A 20,145-nucleotide genomic window follows, 5' to 3' on the forward strand; every position below is an offset into this window, starting at 1 on the left:
TAACAATGTTCTTTTCTAGCTTCTGCACTTACTACAAACAAGTAATTCTACAAGCAAATTACTTGACAGTCCCTACTGAACTTGGCTTTCGCTCACAATTTACATGCTAGATGTCAGAAAGCGTGTAATTCACCAGTAATGCACCAGGAGATTATATTGTGTGTTAATGCTGTGAAATGATTTCCAAGTGGAAAACAGCAAAAATATTTCAATCGCTTTGATAATATATCTTGATTTTAAATCAGATAATTTTTAACCATGTATTTTACTTAGCTCAAAACAAAGATTCCTTGTAGAAAACTGACTTTTTAAATAAACCAGTACAAGGAATATGAGTCCTCTTTTAAAATAAATATTTCTATATTTTATATAATTTTAATTTTCCACTACTTTGTGCACTCCAGCTGACTTATATACACAACACTGGGAATGTAACAGATTTTTAAAGTCTTGTCAGTGACTCGATGTTACATGAAGTTACATCTTTTCTGAGCAGTTACTGGAAAAAAGAAAAAGAAAAAAAAACAGCAACTGGGTGGGATGGATGGGAATTCTTCAACATAAATAATGAATATATTATTTCACTGATTTTATGTTTTAGTTCCGGAAAGGTGAACTACGAATTCAAAGCCTGACCTTTGAAGATGCTGGCATGTATCAATGTATAGCAGAAAACACGCATGGAATTATTTATGCAAATGCTGAATTGAAGATTGTGGGTGAGTGAGATTATTTGTGTTATTTGCAGGCATTGTTTAGTAACAAAAGTACTGTGAGGATGAAGGAATGAACCCTCCCTGAATCTAGGTGAGATGGGGATTATTTGGGCTCTTATAGCTGGGTTTTGGCAACAGTAAGAGCAACCAAGTTACTAATCTATGGAGAATGTTTACTACATTTTTTCTGATGTTTGCCTGCTGTTGTTACTGCACAGAGGAAATGATAACACAGAAGTTATACTTAGCACATGGAGTTGTTGACTGCTTGGTCAAGCTTGCAAAACAGGTTGATAAGTGTTTTCTCTTTTAGTCATTTATTCACTCCTCTGTTTTTCAAAGCTATGTTGCCGGTCACCAGGCCTTTTTAAATCTTCCTCTTTATTCTTGCCTTTGGTTTTGCCTTCTGTGGCCCATTAAGACCAGTTGCAATTTTTGTGTGCAGTATAGCTGTCCCATTTGGTAGCAGGATAGTTATTAATCCTGTATATTTCCCAAACCAGTGTCCTGTAGACTTTCAGATCCAGAGGCCTACAATAGGCCTACACAGACCTAAAATAATTTCCTACCTTTTTAGTGATGCTATTAGAGCAGGTGTGGTGGCTATTTGTCATGGCTTTCCTAGTAAATTTCCCTGGAGCAGTCACCTTGGGTTCTTTCTGTCTCATGGTTGTATCCAGATTTTCTGGATCTGGATCTAAACTGTTTTTGACTTCCCCAACACATTTCACAACAATACTATGCTGTTCTTCCATTGCCATTGCCACTCAGCACCAGACTAAATTGCCCAGAAAGGAGCACTTTCTGCAAGAGCATCTTCAAACGTACTGATTGATAAGATGTGGGTGTTTAAGCAGACTTAGTACTACCCTAATTTACTAATAGCTGTATTTCCCCAAGCTCTGCATGGATTTGCTGACATGGTTAACAGGGGATGGTTCACTAAAATACAAAGTAACTAGAAGTATTTTTCTCATATTTTATTATAAATACAGAAAGAATTAGTAAGCACAGCTCTGATCTAAGGTATGTTAGTGTGGTGCTTTCTACTCATTACTGTTGTACATGTCAGAGCACACCTAAGGATAGCTGGTCAAAGAGAAAGCTGCGAAGAGAAGGGAACAACCTTTAAGTTGTTAGATAGGGGCTTAGAACCACAGAAAAGTAAAAACAGTGTGTTATATGAAAGTCTGATGTAGTGAGATACTTCTTATAGAAGTGGGCCTCTAGGAATCTAAATTTTATTAGGACTGATCAAAAGGCCTTTGAAAAGAAGTAGCTCTCCATTGATTTCAGTTGGCTTTGATCTTGTTAGATTAAACTTCGATGGAAGTTCAGAAGTGAACAAAAATAAACTGCTGTAACACAGTATTAGATCTAAATGATTTTTGCTGTTTCTTTTAGGTCACTGTCTGCTTCTCATCACATTTCTGTATCATTAATATTTTTCTCACTGGTCTGAATATTGGACATTTGTATACAATTCAATATTTCTGTTATTTACATTTGTTTTACTGTTGCAAACAAATTGCATTCTTCAGAAAATTCTCTAACAGGAGTACTCATGTTAAATTTTGTTTTCAGCTTCACCTCCTACTTTTGAAATGAACCCTATGAAGAAGAAAATCCTAGCAGCTAAAGGGGGGCGTGTAATCATTGAATGCAAACCTAAAGCTGCTCCCAAGCCAAAATTCTCCTGGAGCAAAGGAACAGAATTGCTTGTAAATGGGAGCCGGTTAGTATTGATTGTTAGTGGACACTATGAGTCTTAAAATGCTGCCTTGTATTTTTATTTAGCATGCAAGCTAGTTCTTATTTTTGTAGAGATCATTGGCAGGAGAATGTATAGTTTCAGGAAAGTGATACAGCTGGCACTGTGGGTCCAAAGTGCTGGCAGGACATGCATGGCAAGAAGCTTTAGCCAGTGTGGTTGGTGCTCTTTACATTTCAAAATTGAATTGTATCACAAAACTGTAAGAAAAATATTTTAATGACTACTGGTAAATGAAAGTAGACCCTCTTGCTCCAGCAATATAAGGCATCTAGTCATGCCTCAATCTATTTAGATATTTTTTGAATATAGGAGTGTTTATATATGTAGCAGTCAGGCATGAGATTCCAAGATATTTTTGTGTTATCTTTCAGATTAATGCAATTCTGACTGTAAGTATTTCTTTCTGATCCAAATACCAAACTTCTCTTGCTCTAATGCTTACACTTTCTATAGCATACATATTTGGGATGATGGGAGCCTGGAAATTGTCAATGTCACAAAGCTGGATGAAGGCCGCTACACCTGTTTTGCTGAAAATAACCGAGGAAAAGCTAATAGCACTGGTGTTCTGGAAATGACAGGTAAACCTCTGCTTTGCATACATTTGTACTGGGGAGAATCCTCCAGTTCAAAATTGCTAATTTTCACTCCCAGCATTGCAGTACTTTTGCAAGCCATCTTATATCTTTCCTTTCTAAATTAACGGGTCTTTAAACAATGAGTTGTGGCTTTTAAAATGTTTTGCACAGAAGAAACTGGGTATATGTTCACCCATTCAGAGACTGCATGTCAGTTTCCAGGAATTATTAAATCTGATCCATTAAACTGGCATACTGTGATGGACTCATTCAAGATCATAGTGGCTTCGCTCAAAAATGGATGGAGGACCATGGTTAGTAAAGAGAAATGGGGCCCTTATTTGACCATCTTTCATTTTTTCTTTTTTTCTTTTTTTTTGGCAAGGTGAGCAAGACTGAGAAGGCATTGCAGTTTAATAAATATAGATTAAATCTGTGCAATAGGAGTATGTAGACATAGGGTCACATTACAAAATTCTCTTTGCTTACAGGTATTATTATTTGCTGATTAAATACTGATATCCCTAACTATTTTAAATCTGATGTCAAGTACCTGTAGAACACGGGCAGAAAGCGTGACATTCATGAACAGCTATGTCTACCAAGTCTCACTGACAGTAGGAGAGATGTTTATTTTTTCAATGTCTGTTCCAAAAATCATGCTACACATGGGAGCTTAATACCACAACATTGAAGCACTGAATTAAGAATGAGTCTCTATCTTCGGATCAGATGAAATCATTTTTTCCCAGTTGATTGATTGTACCAAATGAAAGGGTATTGTAAGAGTTTGTTTTGATTAATCAAGTATGCTTCGTATTTGCTTTATATCATCTTGTGTAGTTTCACATGTCTTGGTGTTAGTCTCAGTCATAACTTTTAAAATCAGGATGAACATTTGCATAGTAAATCTGCACAGTGGAACTCTTAAACCACATATCATCATATGGCGCAAACTAGCTATAAAGAAGTTTCCAGTCTTGGGGTATTCTACTCCATCAGAAAAGGAGTTTCAAAAGACTAAGATGCCTCCCTTGCATCACTGCAGAAACAAGATGGTCAAATGACATATTTTAAGATTACTTTCACATGGTGAATAATAATGAAAGTTGACAAAGTATACTTTGAAAATGGCATTCTGAAGCACTTTGTATGACCCATAAAATTTTTCAGAGATTGCTTGTGACTACAGGAAATTAAAAAGTTAAACTAAAGCTGACAGACACTGTAAAATTTGATGGCCTTTTTCACAAGCTGTTTGTTCACTGCTTCTTATCAGCTTCTTTAATTAATAGTCCTTAATATAAAGACTTAGAAATTCACTGATGGTAGAATCAAAGAAAGAATGAACAGGCATAACATTAGAAAACATTGTGTATCCTAAAACAAGTCCATAGCTAGGACTTTAGAGATCAGATGTTAAAAGGTTGCTCCAGTGCACCATGATACTTCATTCTGAGATACGGAGTAGTTGTGACATCCTTACAGTCTCAGTATTAAACATGTTTTGGATTACTAGAGTAGACTCTGGGAAGTTTTCTCCTCATCAGAATGACAAGAAATGCATTTATTGGGGTTATTTTATGTCCTTTGAAGCACACAGAAACCTGGATCTTAATTAGGGATAATAGCTTTTTGCTGTCATCTTCCAGGATTTGGTACACTCTATATTTGTGAGAAAGATATTACATGTCATGGTATGAGGAGTAGGTCATAGGATGGCTTAGGTTGGAAAGGACCTTGAAGACTGTCTAGTTCCACCCCTCTGCCATGGGCAAGGTTGCCACCCAGTAGATCAGGTCACCAAAGGAAATATCCAGCCAGACCTTGTATGCCTCCAGGGATGATGTTCAGTGTCTTTTTATTGTATGACCATTTTTAAGAGAAAAGGAATGTACCAGTGAGTCCCTTCCAAGACTGTTAAATTACCATATGAATTTGATGGATGTACCAATCTCTAGAAAGCATCATGAACTCCTTCCATTTTCTGTTTCTATAATGATAAGATGCTTTTCTGGGAGGTGTACAGCTTTACTCCTTTTCTTGTATTCTTTTTCTTTCCACACATAGCTGTTTCCATAGTTTGTTACAGATCCCTTATATTGTTTCTCAGCAGATAAATTAAGGTCTCCCTGTGATGCTGTAATGGAATTCTGACTCAGCCTGACAACTGAATAGAAATTTCCACTTGTTAAGGAGATTTATTTTAAACCTTAAGAAATGCTGTAATTAAAACAAGAAATTCAACACAAATCGCATAAGTTTCATTACGTATCTTCTTTCTACCTGAAGTAGTCAGTGAATAAATATATCTTTGCTTAGTTAATAATATGATTCAGAATCTGAAACAGCCATTTTCAAAGGGCAGCTAAATACGTATGAGGCATTTCAGTTGTAGTTTTCCTTTGTTCTGTTTAATTTGTTTCTTTCAAGCATAGCTGCATGAATAACACGTGAAATAGAGTGGAGAGAGTAGTTTCATAGATAATCAAACAGTTACTGAGCTGTGTTTGCATTTGAATAAATATTTATTGGAATTTTCCATGTTTGCTGTTAACTTCACAGAAGCTACAAGGATTACTTTAGCACCACTGAACGTTGATGTCACCGTTGGAGAGAATGCTACCATGCAATGCATTGCATCCCACGATCCCACATTAGACCTGACATTTATTTGGTCTCTGAATGGCTTTGTAATAGACTTTGAGAAAGAGCATGAACATTATGAAAGGAACGTCATGGTAAGATACTCTTGGTCCTTATTTAGTTTGTGAAAGCCTGGTTTTCTTTATTGTGAATAGCTTTTTTACTTTTTCTATTGTGTGTCCAAGTCTGTAAAAATACAATAAGCTAAGAATACAGCAGAAAATTACAATGTTGGCACCTTCTAGACATGTAGACACTTGCAGATGGATACCTGAATTCAGATATTCAAATTGACATGAGTATTTTGGTACTTCAGTTAAATGCCACCCTGATGAATAGTAAGTATAGCTGGTAAGTAGGTAACCTGATAGTAAGCAGGGTGCAGATTATCTTGAAAAGGCATGCACATGTATTCACTTTAACTTGCCCATGTTTTTCTCCTCAACATTACTGGAATTTGGCACAAGACTGGGCCAGATGGTGGGTAGGAGTCAAGCAGTCTGTAAACACTGAGCACGAAGAGTTTGTGTGAAGTCTAAACAAGTTAATACAAAGACGCTCATTTTGGCACATATGAAGACGAATTACAAACCTTCTGTGTTTGCATGTATGGATATTTCTTTTCAGTCTTCAGTCAAGCTTATTCAAAATTAATACCTTGAGCAGAAGTCCTTTCTAATGATAAATTGTGTTACTCAACAGCAACCTCAGAGTGGCTGCCGAAAGTGTATTTATTTATTCTGTTCTCAGTTTAAATGATATAAAAATATTCAAGTTTTGGCACAGATTCTTCTCATGCTCCGAAGAGGAGCTGGAGATGTGAAGAGAAAAGGCTGTTAACAATGTCTCTAACGTCAGTATCTTCAAAATTATCTACCTTGTAACAGTCCCTCCTGCGGAGTCCTAGAACAGCAATGTTACTTGATCTTTCAGTGAAGCAGAGATTCTTTTCATGTTGTTGTTTTTCAATATCTATTTATGTCCATGTGAGGAGATATTTCAGGCATTACTATTTTATTCTAATTTGGAACAAACCAGTTCTTAGTCTACTCATTTGCTAAGTTGTAAACATCCCTAGGAAGTCACCTTGTTCTCTATCAGTGAGCGAACAAATCTTTGTCCAAAAAGCCAGTGTAGCTATGCTAAGATCAAATGAAAAATATTGGAACTCAAAGATACAAAGTCTTCTCTGCAACTAGCTCCCCCAAAATTTATGTCCAAAATTATTAACAGAGTACTATGCAAGTAGAAAAATGTATTTTATGTTGCTTCACAAATGAACTTTCTGCATTTGCTTATCAGGTGTTTAACAAAAATTTTCTGTCATTGACATACACTTCTGGGTTTTCCCCTTAACTGTGAAAGTAAAAGGAAAATAAATATATAAATACATATATTTAGGAATTTTATTCTGAAATTTAATCCCAAAGTTGGGGCACTTTCTATCAAAACGCTTCAAGTGAATGAGTCTGGGGCTAAATATATGCTTCAGCAAGTGTGCAAGGCCATAATTCTTTCTGCAGTTTAACTTAATGTTTAGGCTTACAATCTCATCTTTCAGCTATAGATAGTGGCCCTGGAGCTCTGATCCTAAATTCTGACTATCTCTCCAGTATCTTAAACACTTCGCTGAAGTGACTGATTTTTAAAAACAAATTAGCCTATTTTGTTTCTATGGTCCAGAGAGAGAAAGAGAGAGGTCATTCACTTTGTGTAGATGTTGTGCTAGATGTAACTTGTCTCTTTCAGTAGATTATAGAGATATGTACTTCATGGGATACAGAAGTAGCTGAGGTGTGACTAACTCTTAATTCATTTAGACAGCTAAGTAAGGTAAAACCAAACATCAGTTACTTTATTTGTCTAAGTGTAGCTCTGTTTCCCTGAGGCATACTTCTTAGTTTGTGTTCCTTTTGCACTTGATCAATACTGGTATAAATAATTGAAATATTAACTTTTCGTGGCCTTACTTCTGTGCTTTCAAATGCAAAGCAAGTGCAAGTAATTTCTGTTTCTCTTCCAAAGGCAACTCAGTCTTCATCACTCAGGATAGAGGGGCAGTAGGATGGCATTTGATGTCCGTAGCCAAGATATATATATATATATGTATATATATATATATATATATATTTCAGGGTTCAGGAATTAATAATGTAGGAAAATTGGGGGAAAAAAAAGAAAAAGGAAAAAAGAAAAAAAAAAAGGAAGGGACACAGTATACATGTTTATGTAGGGTGCAATTAAGAGGAATATGCATGTTAAACATTAAACTCTGTTTCATGTGTAATTTTCTAATAGAAAGGTGCTTTTTATTCCCCTTCACATGAGAGCAAAGGAATTTCCTCCTGTCTACTGCTTATGTACCTCTGGTAGTTCTCAGCTGAAGTCACTGGGTGGCAGGTTTGCTCAGGCTTTATCGGGTGGAAAGGCATGAGCTGCTGCGCATTTGTCACAACAGCTCTAACTCTTGTATTGCCGCACAACTCTTCTCAAACATGAAAGAAATAATATTCCATTGTGAACACTGCAGTCACTGGATATATAATACATTCCCTCTATGCTATGATTTCTTGTTGATGAAGGATCCTAATTTGTCTTTTTAAGAATATTGCTAATAATTTGTGGTGACATGCAGATCAGCTTGATAGAGAAGCAGTATTTCAGTTCTCAAAATAGTTTTGATATTGTTATCACATAAACATTCTGACATGAGAATGAAATTCATGTAAATACTTGCGTAAGTCTTTTTTTCTTTAAATGGAAGCTTTGGTAATGACACCATTTGTTGAAGGCAAAGCTAATTTGCATTACATTAGTACTAAGACTGATTTATCAAAAGAATGCTTCTCAATGCTGTTTTGATTTTGCATGACCAAGTGTGACAGTGATATTTGAAATGAAAAATACATATACTAATTGGTTAACTTTCAAAGAATCAAATGCATTCTTCAAAATCTTATTATTAAATTGCTTGCTTTTGACTTTATGTTTATTATTTAATTGAGGAACAAGACATTAACACATCCTTTCAAGTCCCATACAGATGTAGTGCTTCGAGTAATCAGGAAACATCTGATGTCTGGTCATTTGTTATTTATGGATCTGCTTTTTTCCATGTATATTTAAAGACTGAGAGACCTACTTCTAAAATACATTGAAAAAAACTATACATGACCCAAACAAATGTATTGTTTTGATGTTTAGTTTATTACAGAACATTCTCCTTAGAATGTGAAAGTGAAGCTGTATCATTGTATTTTTAATACACTTTTATAACATGCTAGTTCATTTGTATAGATAATCAGGAAGAAGTACTGTATAACTTAACTCTCCCTTTCCCTTTCCTTCACTTTCTCTTTTCTTCACTTAGGAATTCTTTACCTTAACAGGAGCTTTAATGATTGAGTTTCTTTTATAGAACCTTTGCTATGAGATCCCAGGCCCAGCTCCCTGGTGGTGGGCATTGTGTAGCATTGCAATCAAGTAAAAAGTTCTCACTAAATGAGGAGCACAGTATGAGTTTGTGCTGACACACCTCACTGTCATGACTGCTACAGAGCAGGAATTAAGATCTACTGAATCCATACTGACTCTGAAGTCAGGCCCCTGCATTGTGCTTTCCAGTGTTTCCAAAGACATGACAGAAAGGTGACAAAATGTGTCTGGTGCAGAATTTGCAGGGCTTGTAGCTCAGGCTCTCTTTGCTTTTGAAGTTGCTTCTGAATCTAATGTGTCTGTGCGTAACTGCAACAGTATAGACTGGACTTCACTGTATTCTCAAAAGTTACTGGTGTCATTTTCCACTTATGCAAATGTTACTCACCTTACTCCTCTTCAAAGTGCAGAAAGCTTTGCAGTCCACGTTCATAGGACTCTGAAGATGTGTGGCCAAACAGCAACTTTATATTGAGGTATATCACACACAAAAGGGCCTATTTCTTTGCCTTGACTGCAACAGGTGGTTAATTCAGATACCAACATCCACACTATTGATGTATAAAACTGATGAGATGAATTCTAGATTGAAGACATTTACCAAGAAGGAAAGTTATCCAAAACACATTTTTGTAAACCACACACAGATTAAGTTGGACTGCAAAAATCCTATTAGATTAATATAGATTAATATCTGTTTTGTTTTTCTAAGTTATAATTTGCTGAGAATGGTGATTCCCTGCTTGGGCATAGTAGACATAGTATGTTCCTGCTTAACAAATGACTGAATATACAGTTTCACTGTATAAATCCCTCCTTTTCACTCCACTGCAGCAGAAAAGATATAAAGGTTTTCATTTAATTTTTTTACTTTTTTTTTTTTTTCACTGGTAATCCTCCTTGCAGACTGTTGAGCTTAGCTACAGCTGTATGAGAGAAAATCAATAGAAAACTCAGGAGGAGAACTGAAGAATTAGAATACTGGGGGAGCAAAAGGTTGTTCATGAAGCATGGCCAACCAAATCATCTGAGCTCTTGATTTTTCTGAATAAAAGTCCCAGAACTCTCTGAAGTCACTGTCTCAACCCATTGCTACCAGTGTCTTAATGCAGCAGGGAGACACTTTGGACAGGAGTAAGTTTGAAGTCAAATATTTTCTCTAGATTTGGGGAAAAAAAATCTTAATAATAATGTAGTGCATGGAATGGGATGGATGGAGCCAGTGGTTAAAAGTAAGGAGGGGTAGGAAAGTAGAAGACATAGTGCTGAGGGTGAAGCCAACAAGCAGTTAGCTCTGACAGAAGGCACTGAGGAAACATATTATTAATCCACAATGCTATTTCCAGCACTAAATGTTAAACAGTCTACAGAAATGTAGTCTGTGTAAAAGGATAAGATATGCCAACTACTGTTCTAGAATTTAAAAAAAGAAAGTAACTTTGTATGATTGTAAATCCTCACAAACTGCCCAAATCCATGTGAAATATCTACATAGTTCTGCCAAAGAAAGAATCTGTGGAAAAAATGTATATTAGCATCAGGATATAAGACTGTGGTAACGTAAGATAGTAGGAGACTGTAAACAGCGTTAGATCTTGTCTAATATCCAGCTGTGTTCATCAGGTATTATAGAGTCATAGAATCCTTAGAGTTGGAAGGGACATTCATAGGTCATCTAGTCCAGCTCCCCTGCAGTGAACAGGGACACCACAGCTATATCACGCAGCCAGCCCAAGGTTTCCACTTCTCTGGGCAACTTGTTCCAGTGCCTCACCACCCTTACTGTAAAGGTCTTTTTCCTTATATCCAAATTTATATTGGATATATTACATAATTCTTACCACACTATTGTTCTGTGTCAAAATCACATTATACGGTAGTGTGGTCACTGATGGAGATTTAAAATGAGAAAAAAAACATGCATGCAATCCAAGAAAAGAACACTTTCTCTTTACATTTCTTCACCTTGATAGGATCACACAGCAGATGCTCATTTTTAAAATAAAAGAGGGAAGATTTAGATCAGATATTAGGAGGAAATTCTTTCCTCAGAGAGTGATGAAACACTGGCACATGCTTCCAGGAGAAGCTGTGGGTGCCCCATCCCTGGAGATGTTCAAGGCCAGATTGGATGAGGACTGGGGCAGACTGAGCTGGTGGCTGGCAACCAGCCCACAGCAGGGGCATAGAACTAGATGTCTCTTCCAATTCAAACCATTCTATGATTCTGCTTAAGTTAAACAGGACTTGAAAAAGTCTCACAAGTTAAGTACTACCCATAGAAATATAGTTGGTAGTTGATAGTGAATTTTCTTCATCAGCCATAGCTATGAGCCATGAGTACAAGTGAACAAGTATCTAGACTTTTCTTTTTCCTCTTGGAAGTGAAGTAACAGGGTACTATACCACAGATGTATTGGTACAAAGTAAAGTATCCTGAGGCATTCACAACAATGTGCCGAATGGGAAAGAATAATGTGTTTGTTGGAAGTATTTTCTAGTCCACATTTCAGGGCTAGAATTAGCACTGTTCTTCCTTTACATTTAAGTATAGTTCACTGAGGGAAGAGGTTCTTTATTGGGAATGGCTATCATTATCCTGCTGATTTTTTTTATTTAACCATCATTTTTTGCCAACTGTGGCTTATGAAATAAAGTGAGATAAGATCTTCTGTGAACATGATAGAGACACTGGAACTGCACTGACATTTTTGTCCCAGTGTCATCTGTTATTTTAATATTAGGAAAATAACTGTAATTACATTTACATTAACATTCATCAACAGCTGTTGGATTTTTTGTACTACTTTTATCTAACACATAGCAGATCCTCTACTGGCAGGAACAAAATGTTTCAGGTGAACGTGTTTAAAGTTCATAGTTTTAGGTATAGATTTTACAAAAAAAAAATTAAGTTATTGCTAGCTTTGGAAAAAGGAATCTAATCTTCAAGAATCTCTTCTAATCCAAGGTACCTCTTATTAACTGTTCTATCATTGTATTCCTGGTGTGCATTAAAACACATCTAAAGTTCAGAGTCTGGGAATTTTAAAAACATCTTCATCTCTGCCTACCAGATTCTTACATAATTTTGTTATTACAAAGGCCCTGTTAGCTTCCTAGTAACATAAAATCCTCCATTCTTGCTGAGGCCAGAAGTTTCAGTTGAAAGAAATGATTTTCAGTCACATAGAGTTAGGCATTCAGTAATTATGAGCACAGGCAAAGGTGACTGTCAAAAAGGAACAGTGGATCTCAGATGTAGGGCATACAGTGCCGTTTTTGACATCACTATTAAAGCGTAAACATAGGGTTTGTATGATGAAAGTCTTTGCTTGAAACTTGGTAAATATCTGAGTGGTGTACCACAGATACACTTGGAACATCCCTGAGAACTGCTATCACAATTTCCAGTCTGTGATTCAGTTTTCTGTGTATTAAGGAAGGCATTTTTTAGCTCAGCCATGCTGAGGTTTTTCAATGAAAACATGCAGTGCATTCATATCTAATTTGTGGACAGAATCTGCTGATGCCCATGCTCTTTATTTGCTTTGTAAGCTCTTCTTTTACCACCAAGAACTTGGGCTTCTTCTGATGCGTGGAAAGCTTTATCACCAGCTATATAAAATCTTTATTCAAGAGAGCTTCTGAACAAACAGGGTACAGTACCGTATCTATAGGATGATAATGTTTAAAATACATTACATTTTTCCATTTGGTTGTCATCATTTGGATTTTAAGACCAAGTTTCTAGAGGGGAAATTACTGTTAATGGAAGTATGTGGCACATCATTAAGAAATACAACAAAGTATTTTAGTTTATTTGCTAAAATATGAATTATTGAGTAGTAAGACTTAAGAAATTGTAATCATTTTTATGAAGTAGAGATGAGATTAAGAGAATTCTAGGTTTGTGCAGTTCTTGTAAAACTTATTGATGAACTTTCGTATGTTTATATGAAGATCAAAGTGTAAGCAATGATGAGAGATTCCTGGGCTGTAGTGTTTATCTTAGGATGATATTTAGTGTTAATAAACTACAAGCTTATAGCAGAGAACTAGAATAGAGGATTGTTTACCTCTTTTATTAAAAACTGAACAACAACAACAAAAACAGCGTAAGAACCCAACCACAAACTGGGAACTTAAGAGGTCAGAATTTATGCAATTTGTTTTTTATCATTTTTGGAGCTCAGAGCAGTGAGTAGATGCCTTTCTCTACTCCTACATTGGTACTGATGCTCCTCATGACTTTCCTTCTTGAAAGCTGTTGGCAGCATTGTGTAGCCCTCTACAGACAAATATGCTTGCATGTGGTTATTCAGGCAGCCAGCCACAGCTCATTTACACAGTAATCCCCACAGATTTTCACAGGATGCTGTCCTTGAAGGTAATCCCCCTGCAATTCTCATGAATTAACTGAGGGCAAGGAGCACTCAACCAGAATTGCTTCCGTTCCAGACTTACCTCGTGTAGCAGAAGGACAGTTTTATCTGACTATTTTAATCTCCTCTAAATATATACTCTGAACTTGCATTCTAGTTTCAGAGCATTTGGAAAATATTTAACCTTTACTTTTTCTTTTTTTTTTTTTTTTCCCCCTTCATTTTCAGTCAGGAAATAAACTGGATGACGTAGCTTTATTTCATTTCTTCAAAACATCAGAATTCAGGGACAGTAATGACAGACTATGATACTTCAAATTGTGCTGGAAATCTTTGTTCACTGGACACTTGGACTGTCCAGTTGTAACACTAGTTCTCATGCCTAAACATTCAGCATTTTTACTTACCATTTTGCGTCTGAATTCTTTTTGTGGAGGTTTCAAGATTGCAGTGTTTTGGTTTCCTTTTTTTGTAGCATAATGAGATTTCTGAACAATCTGGAGTGAATTACAAAAACAGAATGTTGCTTCTTCCAATTTTGTGTGGTATAAAACCATCTGTTCATCTTTTCTAACATTTCTATTTTCGTGAAAGCAATCAGATATACTTTGTGTACATATACTTTGGTTTCTGTTTTTTCTTCTGAAATACCTATAGAACTAGCACTTGCATAAACCTGTGATTTAACCAACTATTAGTTTCTTTGTGGTTTGTTTTTTTTTTTTTTTTGAGTGATACAAAAATTATTAGAAAAGTTTATTTTTAATCATTTATATAATTGTATTTCTTAATATAAAATGTGCTCTCCATTCAGGGTAGCTGTGGTATATATTGCGGTCTCTGTTCTGCTCCTTGTTCTACAGGTGCATGTGTAGTGGGTTCAGAGAAATGTTACAACACAATTTTGTTCAGCTTGTGATACTGCCACAGGTAGCTTAAGACAGTGAGCCTTATAACCATCTGAAAATGTGACCACATATTTTCCCTGAATGTAATCATTTAAACACTTTGTATTGAATGTCTGTTCAAATATGGCTTTTATTTCTTTCTTTTTCTTCCTTCTTCCTTTTCCTCTCCTTTCCCCTTTTCCTTTTCCTTCTTCCCCTTCCTTTTTCATTTTCCTTTTCATCTTTCCGTTTTTCTTTCTCTTTTCCTTTTCTTTTCCTGCAGAACGATTAAAACCTAAAATGTATGTATTTGGGAATTTTAGAGAGCTTCTACATGTGATACATTAAAAGGCTTTAACTCTTTGTATAATCAGACAAAAGTTTTAAACCCCTCAGCCGGGGTTTTAAATTTGCCATAAGATTTTCCATTTTCCACTTATCCAGTTTATAGATCATTTATCGTTAATGGACATTTTAAATACCAATTTCTCTCAGCTTCAGTTCCTTCTCCAGAAATAGGGGTAATTAAAACAACTTATGTCATTTGTAGCACTGTAAAAGTTAAATGAATGAATTTTCCTGAAGATTTCTATAGGAAGTGAAAAAAGTTGATGGAGGAATAATAATTCAGTATTCAAAGATGTTTGATTAATGAAGAACAAAAGAGTGAATAAGTGGGAGTTTGCCAAAGCTATTCATTAAAGCAGGTAGGCATCCTTTACACATTATCACGGAATTATAGGGGTTGGAAGGAACCCCTGGAGATCATCTAATCCAACCCTCTGCTAAAGCAGGCTCCCTACAGCACATTACACGGGAAAGCATTCAGGTGGGCTTAAAACATTTCCAGAGAAGGAGACTCCACAACCTCTCTGGGCATCCTGTGCCTATGTTCTGTAAATCTCAAAGAAAAGCTTTTCCTCATGTTTAGATGGAGCTTACCGTGTTCCAGTTTGTGCCCATTTCCCCTTTTCCTGTTGCTGGGCACCAGTGAAGAGAGCCTGACCCCATTCTCTTGACACCTGCCCTTTACATACTTACAAGCATTGATAATATTTCCTATCAGCCATGTCTTACATGAGCCAGCAGTGTGCTCTTGCAGCTCGGAAATCAAATGGTATCCCTGGCTCCATCAGGAGAGGGGTGGTAAGCAGGGATAGGGAGGTGATTGTCCCTCTCTACTCTGCTCTTGTGAGGCCCCATCTGGAGTACTGTGTCCAGGTATGGATCCCTCGGTACAGGAAAGACATAGAGCTGTTGGAGAGGGTCCAGAGGAGGGCCGCGAAGATGATAAGGGGGCTGGAGCACCTGCCCCATGAGGACAGGCTGAGGGAGCTGGGCTTGTTCAGCCTGGAGAAAAGAAGGCTGTGGGGTGACCTCATTGCAGCCTTTCAGTACCTGAAGGGTACCTATAATCAGGAGGGGTGTAAACTCTTTGAAAGGGCCGATAATAGTAGGACAAGGGGAAATGGTTTAAAGTTGAAAGTGGGAAGTTTTAGGTTGGATGTTAGGGGGAAGTTCTTTACTAGGAGAGTGGTGAGGTCCTGGAACAGGCTGCCCAGGGAGGTTGTGGATGCCCCCATCTCTGGAGGTGTTCAAGCCAGGTTGGATGGGGCCCTGGGCAACCTGATCTAGTAAATGTGGAAGTTTGGTGACGCTGCCAGGCAGGGGGGTAGGAACTTCATAATCCTTGAGGTCCTTTCCAACCCGGGTCATTCTGTGATTCTGTGATTCTGTCTTATCTAGGCTGAATAGCCTCAGGTGTCTCAGCCTTTCCTCATACAGGAGATGCTCCAGGCCCTTTACCATCTTTGTTGTCCTGCAATGAACTCTCTCCAGGAGATCTCTGTCTTGAACTGTGCAGCCCAAAACTGGACAAATTAATCCAGATACAGCATCACCAGAGCAGAGCAGAGAATGAGGGTAGTCCTCTCAGAGTAAGAATGATATGAGGGCACCATTGGGAATCCTTGTCTTAAATATATAAGAGGTGTACAGGCTGTTTCTAAAGCTGGACTTTTTTCTAAGTGTGCAAATTGTTGGCTTTTAATTTCTTGTAAGCTTAGTATTGCACTTCTTGGTCTAGTGATTTAGTCATCATGAAGGTTAGCTCCTTGCACACTACAATTTTGTTTTTTCAGAATGTGTAATTTTAGGTTAGCCAGTTTCACTCTTTTCAACTCTTTTCCTAAACACAAGATGCTGATAGCCATTACTTGTAGTCTAAATGCTACATGGTTATGAAGCATTATGCTGCTAGGAGAACTGCAGAAATTTTGTAAAGACTCTTGGATCGCATAATGTGGTAACAGAGCAATGAAGTTGACAAAGGGCTTCATCTTCGTATTAGACTCTCTCAGCTGAGAAGTTGATTTTATACTGCAGTCTTTGCTACATAATACTGAATCCCATCACTTTATTTTATGTGAGTGCAGTTAATGATGACAACTAATGTAAAATGTCCCTCTGCGTTAGTTAATTGTTCTTATTTAAAAGACCACATTCTGTATTTCTGTAAAATTGCATTTTATTCACTTTGTATTTTAGATACTAAAAGCCTACTGGAGATTCTGGCTGAAATTTAAAGACACCATGCAGAAATACTTAGTCATTATAAACTCTGATGCTGTTTTTTGATTAGAACCAACAGATTTTAAATCTGTGAAGATGGAGTATTACTTCCTCTGTTAATTTGCTAGGTAAAGACACTCCCCTCCCCCCCAAGAAAAAAAAAACAAAGCACATAAAAAGCAGAATAAATCTTCTATTACCCAGATAAAAAACAGTCAGCATTTTACTTATATTTATCTAGCTACCTCAACTGAAGGTTTTAAAAAGTGAATTCAAATTAGCAAGATTTCCAAAGCATTGTGTAAAGGTATCTGAGGTCTGGACCTTTAAAAAATGTTCCTATATAATATAAAGAGAAATTAGAAGGGAAAAGATTGAAGATATTCAGCCATATGACAGTAAAGTAAGTGTGGTATTTGTACAGAGAATGATGCATATGTCAGCGGTGGCTGCTGGTAGATGATTTGGTGAAGTCAACAGAAAGTGAGCTTTGGGGCTTCATTCTGTTTTAGGTCTGTGAAAGAACTGTCAAACAGCATTCCGGTCTGTTAACAAGTCTCAATGAAACTGTTATCATACAAACATGCATAATTAGGAAATAATGGTGTAGATGAATTGTCTGATTGCTGTTTATGAGGGAAAAAAAAAGTCTTAAAATAGTAGAAAATTAACAATGCCAGTTAAGAAGTATCTACTCTCTTACGTCGTGGTTTTGTTTTTCATTTATGGTAAAGTGCAAGTGTCTCTTCAAGAAACACAAGCCATCTACAACAGTTGTCTCATGAATCAAACATACCTTTGAAAGTGATCTCAAAATAAGCACTTTTTGGAAATAGCAACTGCTGTCTACCTGTATATCAATTGGGAGGTATGTGTAGATGGGTATCAGTTATGCAGGGTTGTTTACTGGCTTCATTAAGTACTCTTTTTAACAGATTAAATCCAATGGTGAACTGCTCATTAAAAATGTTCAGCTGCGGCATGCTGGAAGATACACATGTACTGCCCAGACAATTGTTGACAATTCTTCAGCTTCAGCTGACCTTGTCGTAAGAGGTAAGGTTCTGTGTGGAAGGGAGAAATGTTGCTGTTTTGTCTTGCTTTTTTTCATCTAGAAAAGTAGGATGTTTCTGGTTGTTGAGAGTATTTTATTTCTCATTCAGAAATGACTGTTATTAAAATGAGAATTACATGAACGTGTGAACTCCTTGAGTTCTTATCAGGATACTGAGCTTGTTCTGGACATTTAGATATATGTTTTCCTGAAAATCAATAAAGGCTTTTTTTTACTATGTGTACTTTCTTTCTGTTGAAATACATTTTAAGTAGTTTAATCTGGTGTTTATTATTGAATATCAGAGTTGATTGTAAGAATCATTTCAATATACCTACTGTATAATTGCTTAAAGAAGCCATTTCCATTTTCTTATTATGCTTCATTGATACACAGTTTTGTATAACGCTAGACCTACATTTGTAAAGGATTCCTAGTTTTCAAATGACAGAAATCATGACACTGAGGTTAAGATTATCACTCCACTGTTAAATCATTCTTCTCTCTGTAAGTTTTACTGCAATATGAAAGCACTGCATACTCCTCTGATATATACACTGCAAAATACATTACAGTATGTGATTTACAGTAGCATGAGTTAATTCTTGTCCTTTGGACATTTTACTGTTTTGTGCCTCCAGGAATAATATATTCCAAAGTACTAATGCTCTGTAATGCTGTCAATTCAAAGAATATTTAACATGTACTTGGATCTGCATTGCTATCATGTTGTACATTCCAGTTGTATTATACATCTGTCTAATAACTGAAATGTAACTTGTTCCTTCATTCTGAGTTTCTGTCATCTGCTGAGGTTATGGACTTATTATTTTTCACTGCATGTTAACGGCCAGTGAAATGCCATCAGTTTTGGATGAAATGTCAAAGCAAATTTGATATACGGTGAAATTTCAGAACTGTGAAGAAAGATAAGGGTTTGGTTTCGTGCCTTAGTACTATGTAAGCAATTCCTTTTACATAATAAAACAGGAGTTAAGCTGCCTTGTCAATCTTCTGTTTCTCACAATGTGGTAATTATAAATAGAATAATAACTCTTAGCATGGTTTTTGGAAGATACCAGCATTCATTTTATGCTTAATATTCAGGTTTTAACATCATGATCGCAGTGCTACATAGTGCTAAGCACTTCTCACCCCTGTTTTTGTCAATAGAAACTCGGCACTATACAAGACTAACGCTGATGGACCTTTCCATACTCTTCTTTGTTTCAGTTCATTTAACTTGATTGCTTTTCCTCACTTGTATGGGGAAAGTAAAGAGCTCAAGAGCTGAAGATACATTTGGCACACTGTGTGTTTGGATGTGATGTAGAAATCCCATTCCATTCTTGTTGGTTTTGTTCCTATTTTCTGTGGTTTCCCTGTTACATGTTGCAGATAAATTTGTCCTGTTATTTCTTGTTGTTTTGTTTGTTTGTTTTTCAATGTGCTCTGAGACTTGTTCAGTCAGATTATTAAGTAATTACCTGAGTCATGTTGGCATGTTGTTATTTCTGGAAGTGGAATCTGAAACTGCTTCTCAATAGTTCTCATACATAGTTTCTGTTTTTCCACAATTGGCATATTATATAAATGTGTATCATATGAAACATATAACAAAACTAGAACACTCTATAAGAAAAGAATAACATGAAAATGACTGTGTAGACCATGTTTGTAAATAGTCTCTCTGCTTCAAGTTACAGAATTACTGTTAAGTTCAAACACTTGTATATTTGTGGGCCTACATCACTCACTTGCTTCATAATGTTCTAGTTTATGAAATAAAAATCACATGGTTTGCATATTTTAGCCTCCCTTTGAAGCACAGTCTACAGCTACACTGAAAAGATAACCCACAGAAAGTGGAGGCATGATGGTAGTAGTAATAAAAGATAGAGATGTTCAAAATGCATACAGATAAATGCAGCCATTCACTACAGATGTTTTGCATGTTGTTACTGTTCAGAAATAAACCAGATACCATTCAATGAAGGGTTGTAATACCATTTATTAGACTCAGTGATAACACCTGGAAAAAAATGGGGAAGGTTTTGGAAACAGAATTGTATCTTGTCAGAGTTGGTTGACAAACTACA

The 20,145-nt window shown here is 36.4% G+C and overlaps 1 protein-coding gene across 7 annotated transcripts in view; it reads left to right on the plus strand.

Annotated features, from left to right (window-relative positions):
* The window catches only part of CNTN1 (contactin 1), a 228,759-nt gene that overhangs the window by 172,083 nt on the left and 36,531 nt on the right, over positions 1 to 20,145 (plus strand). For all 7 annotated transcript variants that reach the window (XM_072361291.1, XM_072361338.1, XM_072361299.1 and 4 more), the window contains 5 exons: positions 602 to 719; positions 2,301 to 2,451; positions 2,944 to 3,071; positions 5,634 to 5,809; positions 17,928 to 18,048. In XM_072361291.1, coding sequence (XP_072217392.1) covers positions 602 to 719; positions 2,301 to 2,451; positions 2,944 to 3,071; positions 5,634 to 5,809; positions 17,928 to 18,048 — 694 coding nt within the window. The remainder of the gene's footprint in view (positions 1 to 601; positions 720 to 2,300; positions 2,452 to 2,943; positions 3,072 to 5,633; positions 5,810 to 17,927; positions 18,049 to 20,145) is intronic.

The sequence above is a fragment of the Excalfactoria chinensis genome, chromosome 1, assembly GCF_039878825.1.
Source record: "Excalfactoria chinensis isolate bCotChi1 chromosome 1, bCotChi1.hap2, whole genome shotgun sequence".
In the NCBI taxonomy this organism is placed as follows: Eukaryota; Metazoa; Chordata; class Aves; order Galliformes; family Phasianidae; genus Excalfactoria; species Excalfactoria chinensis.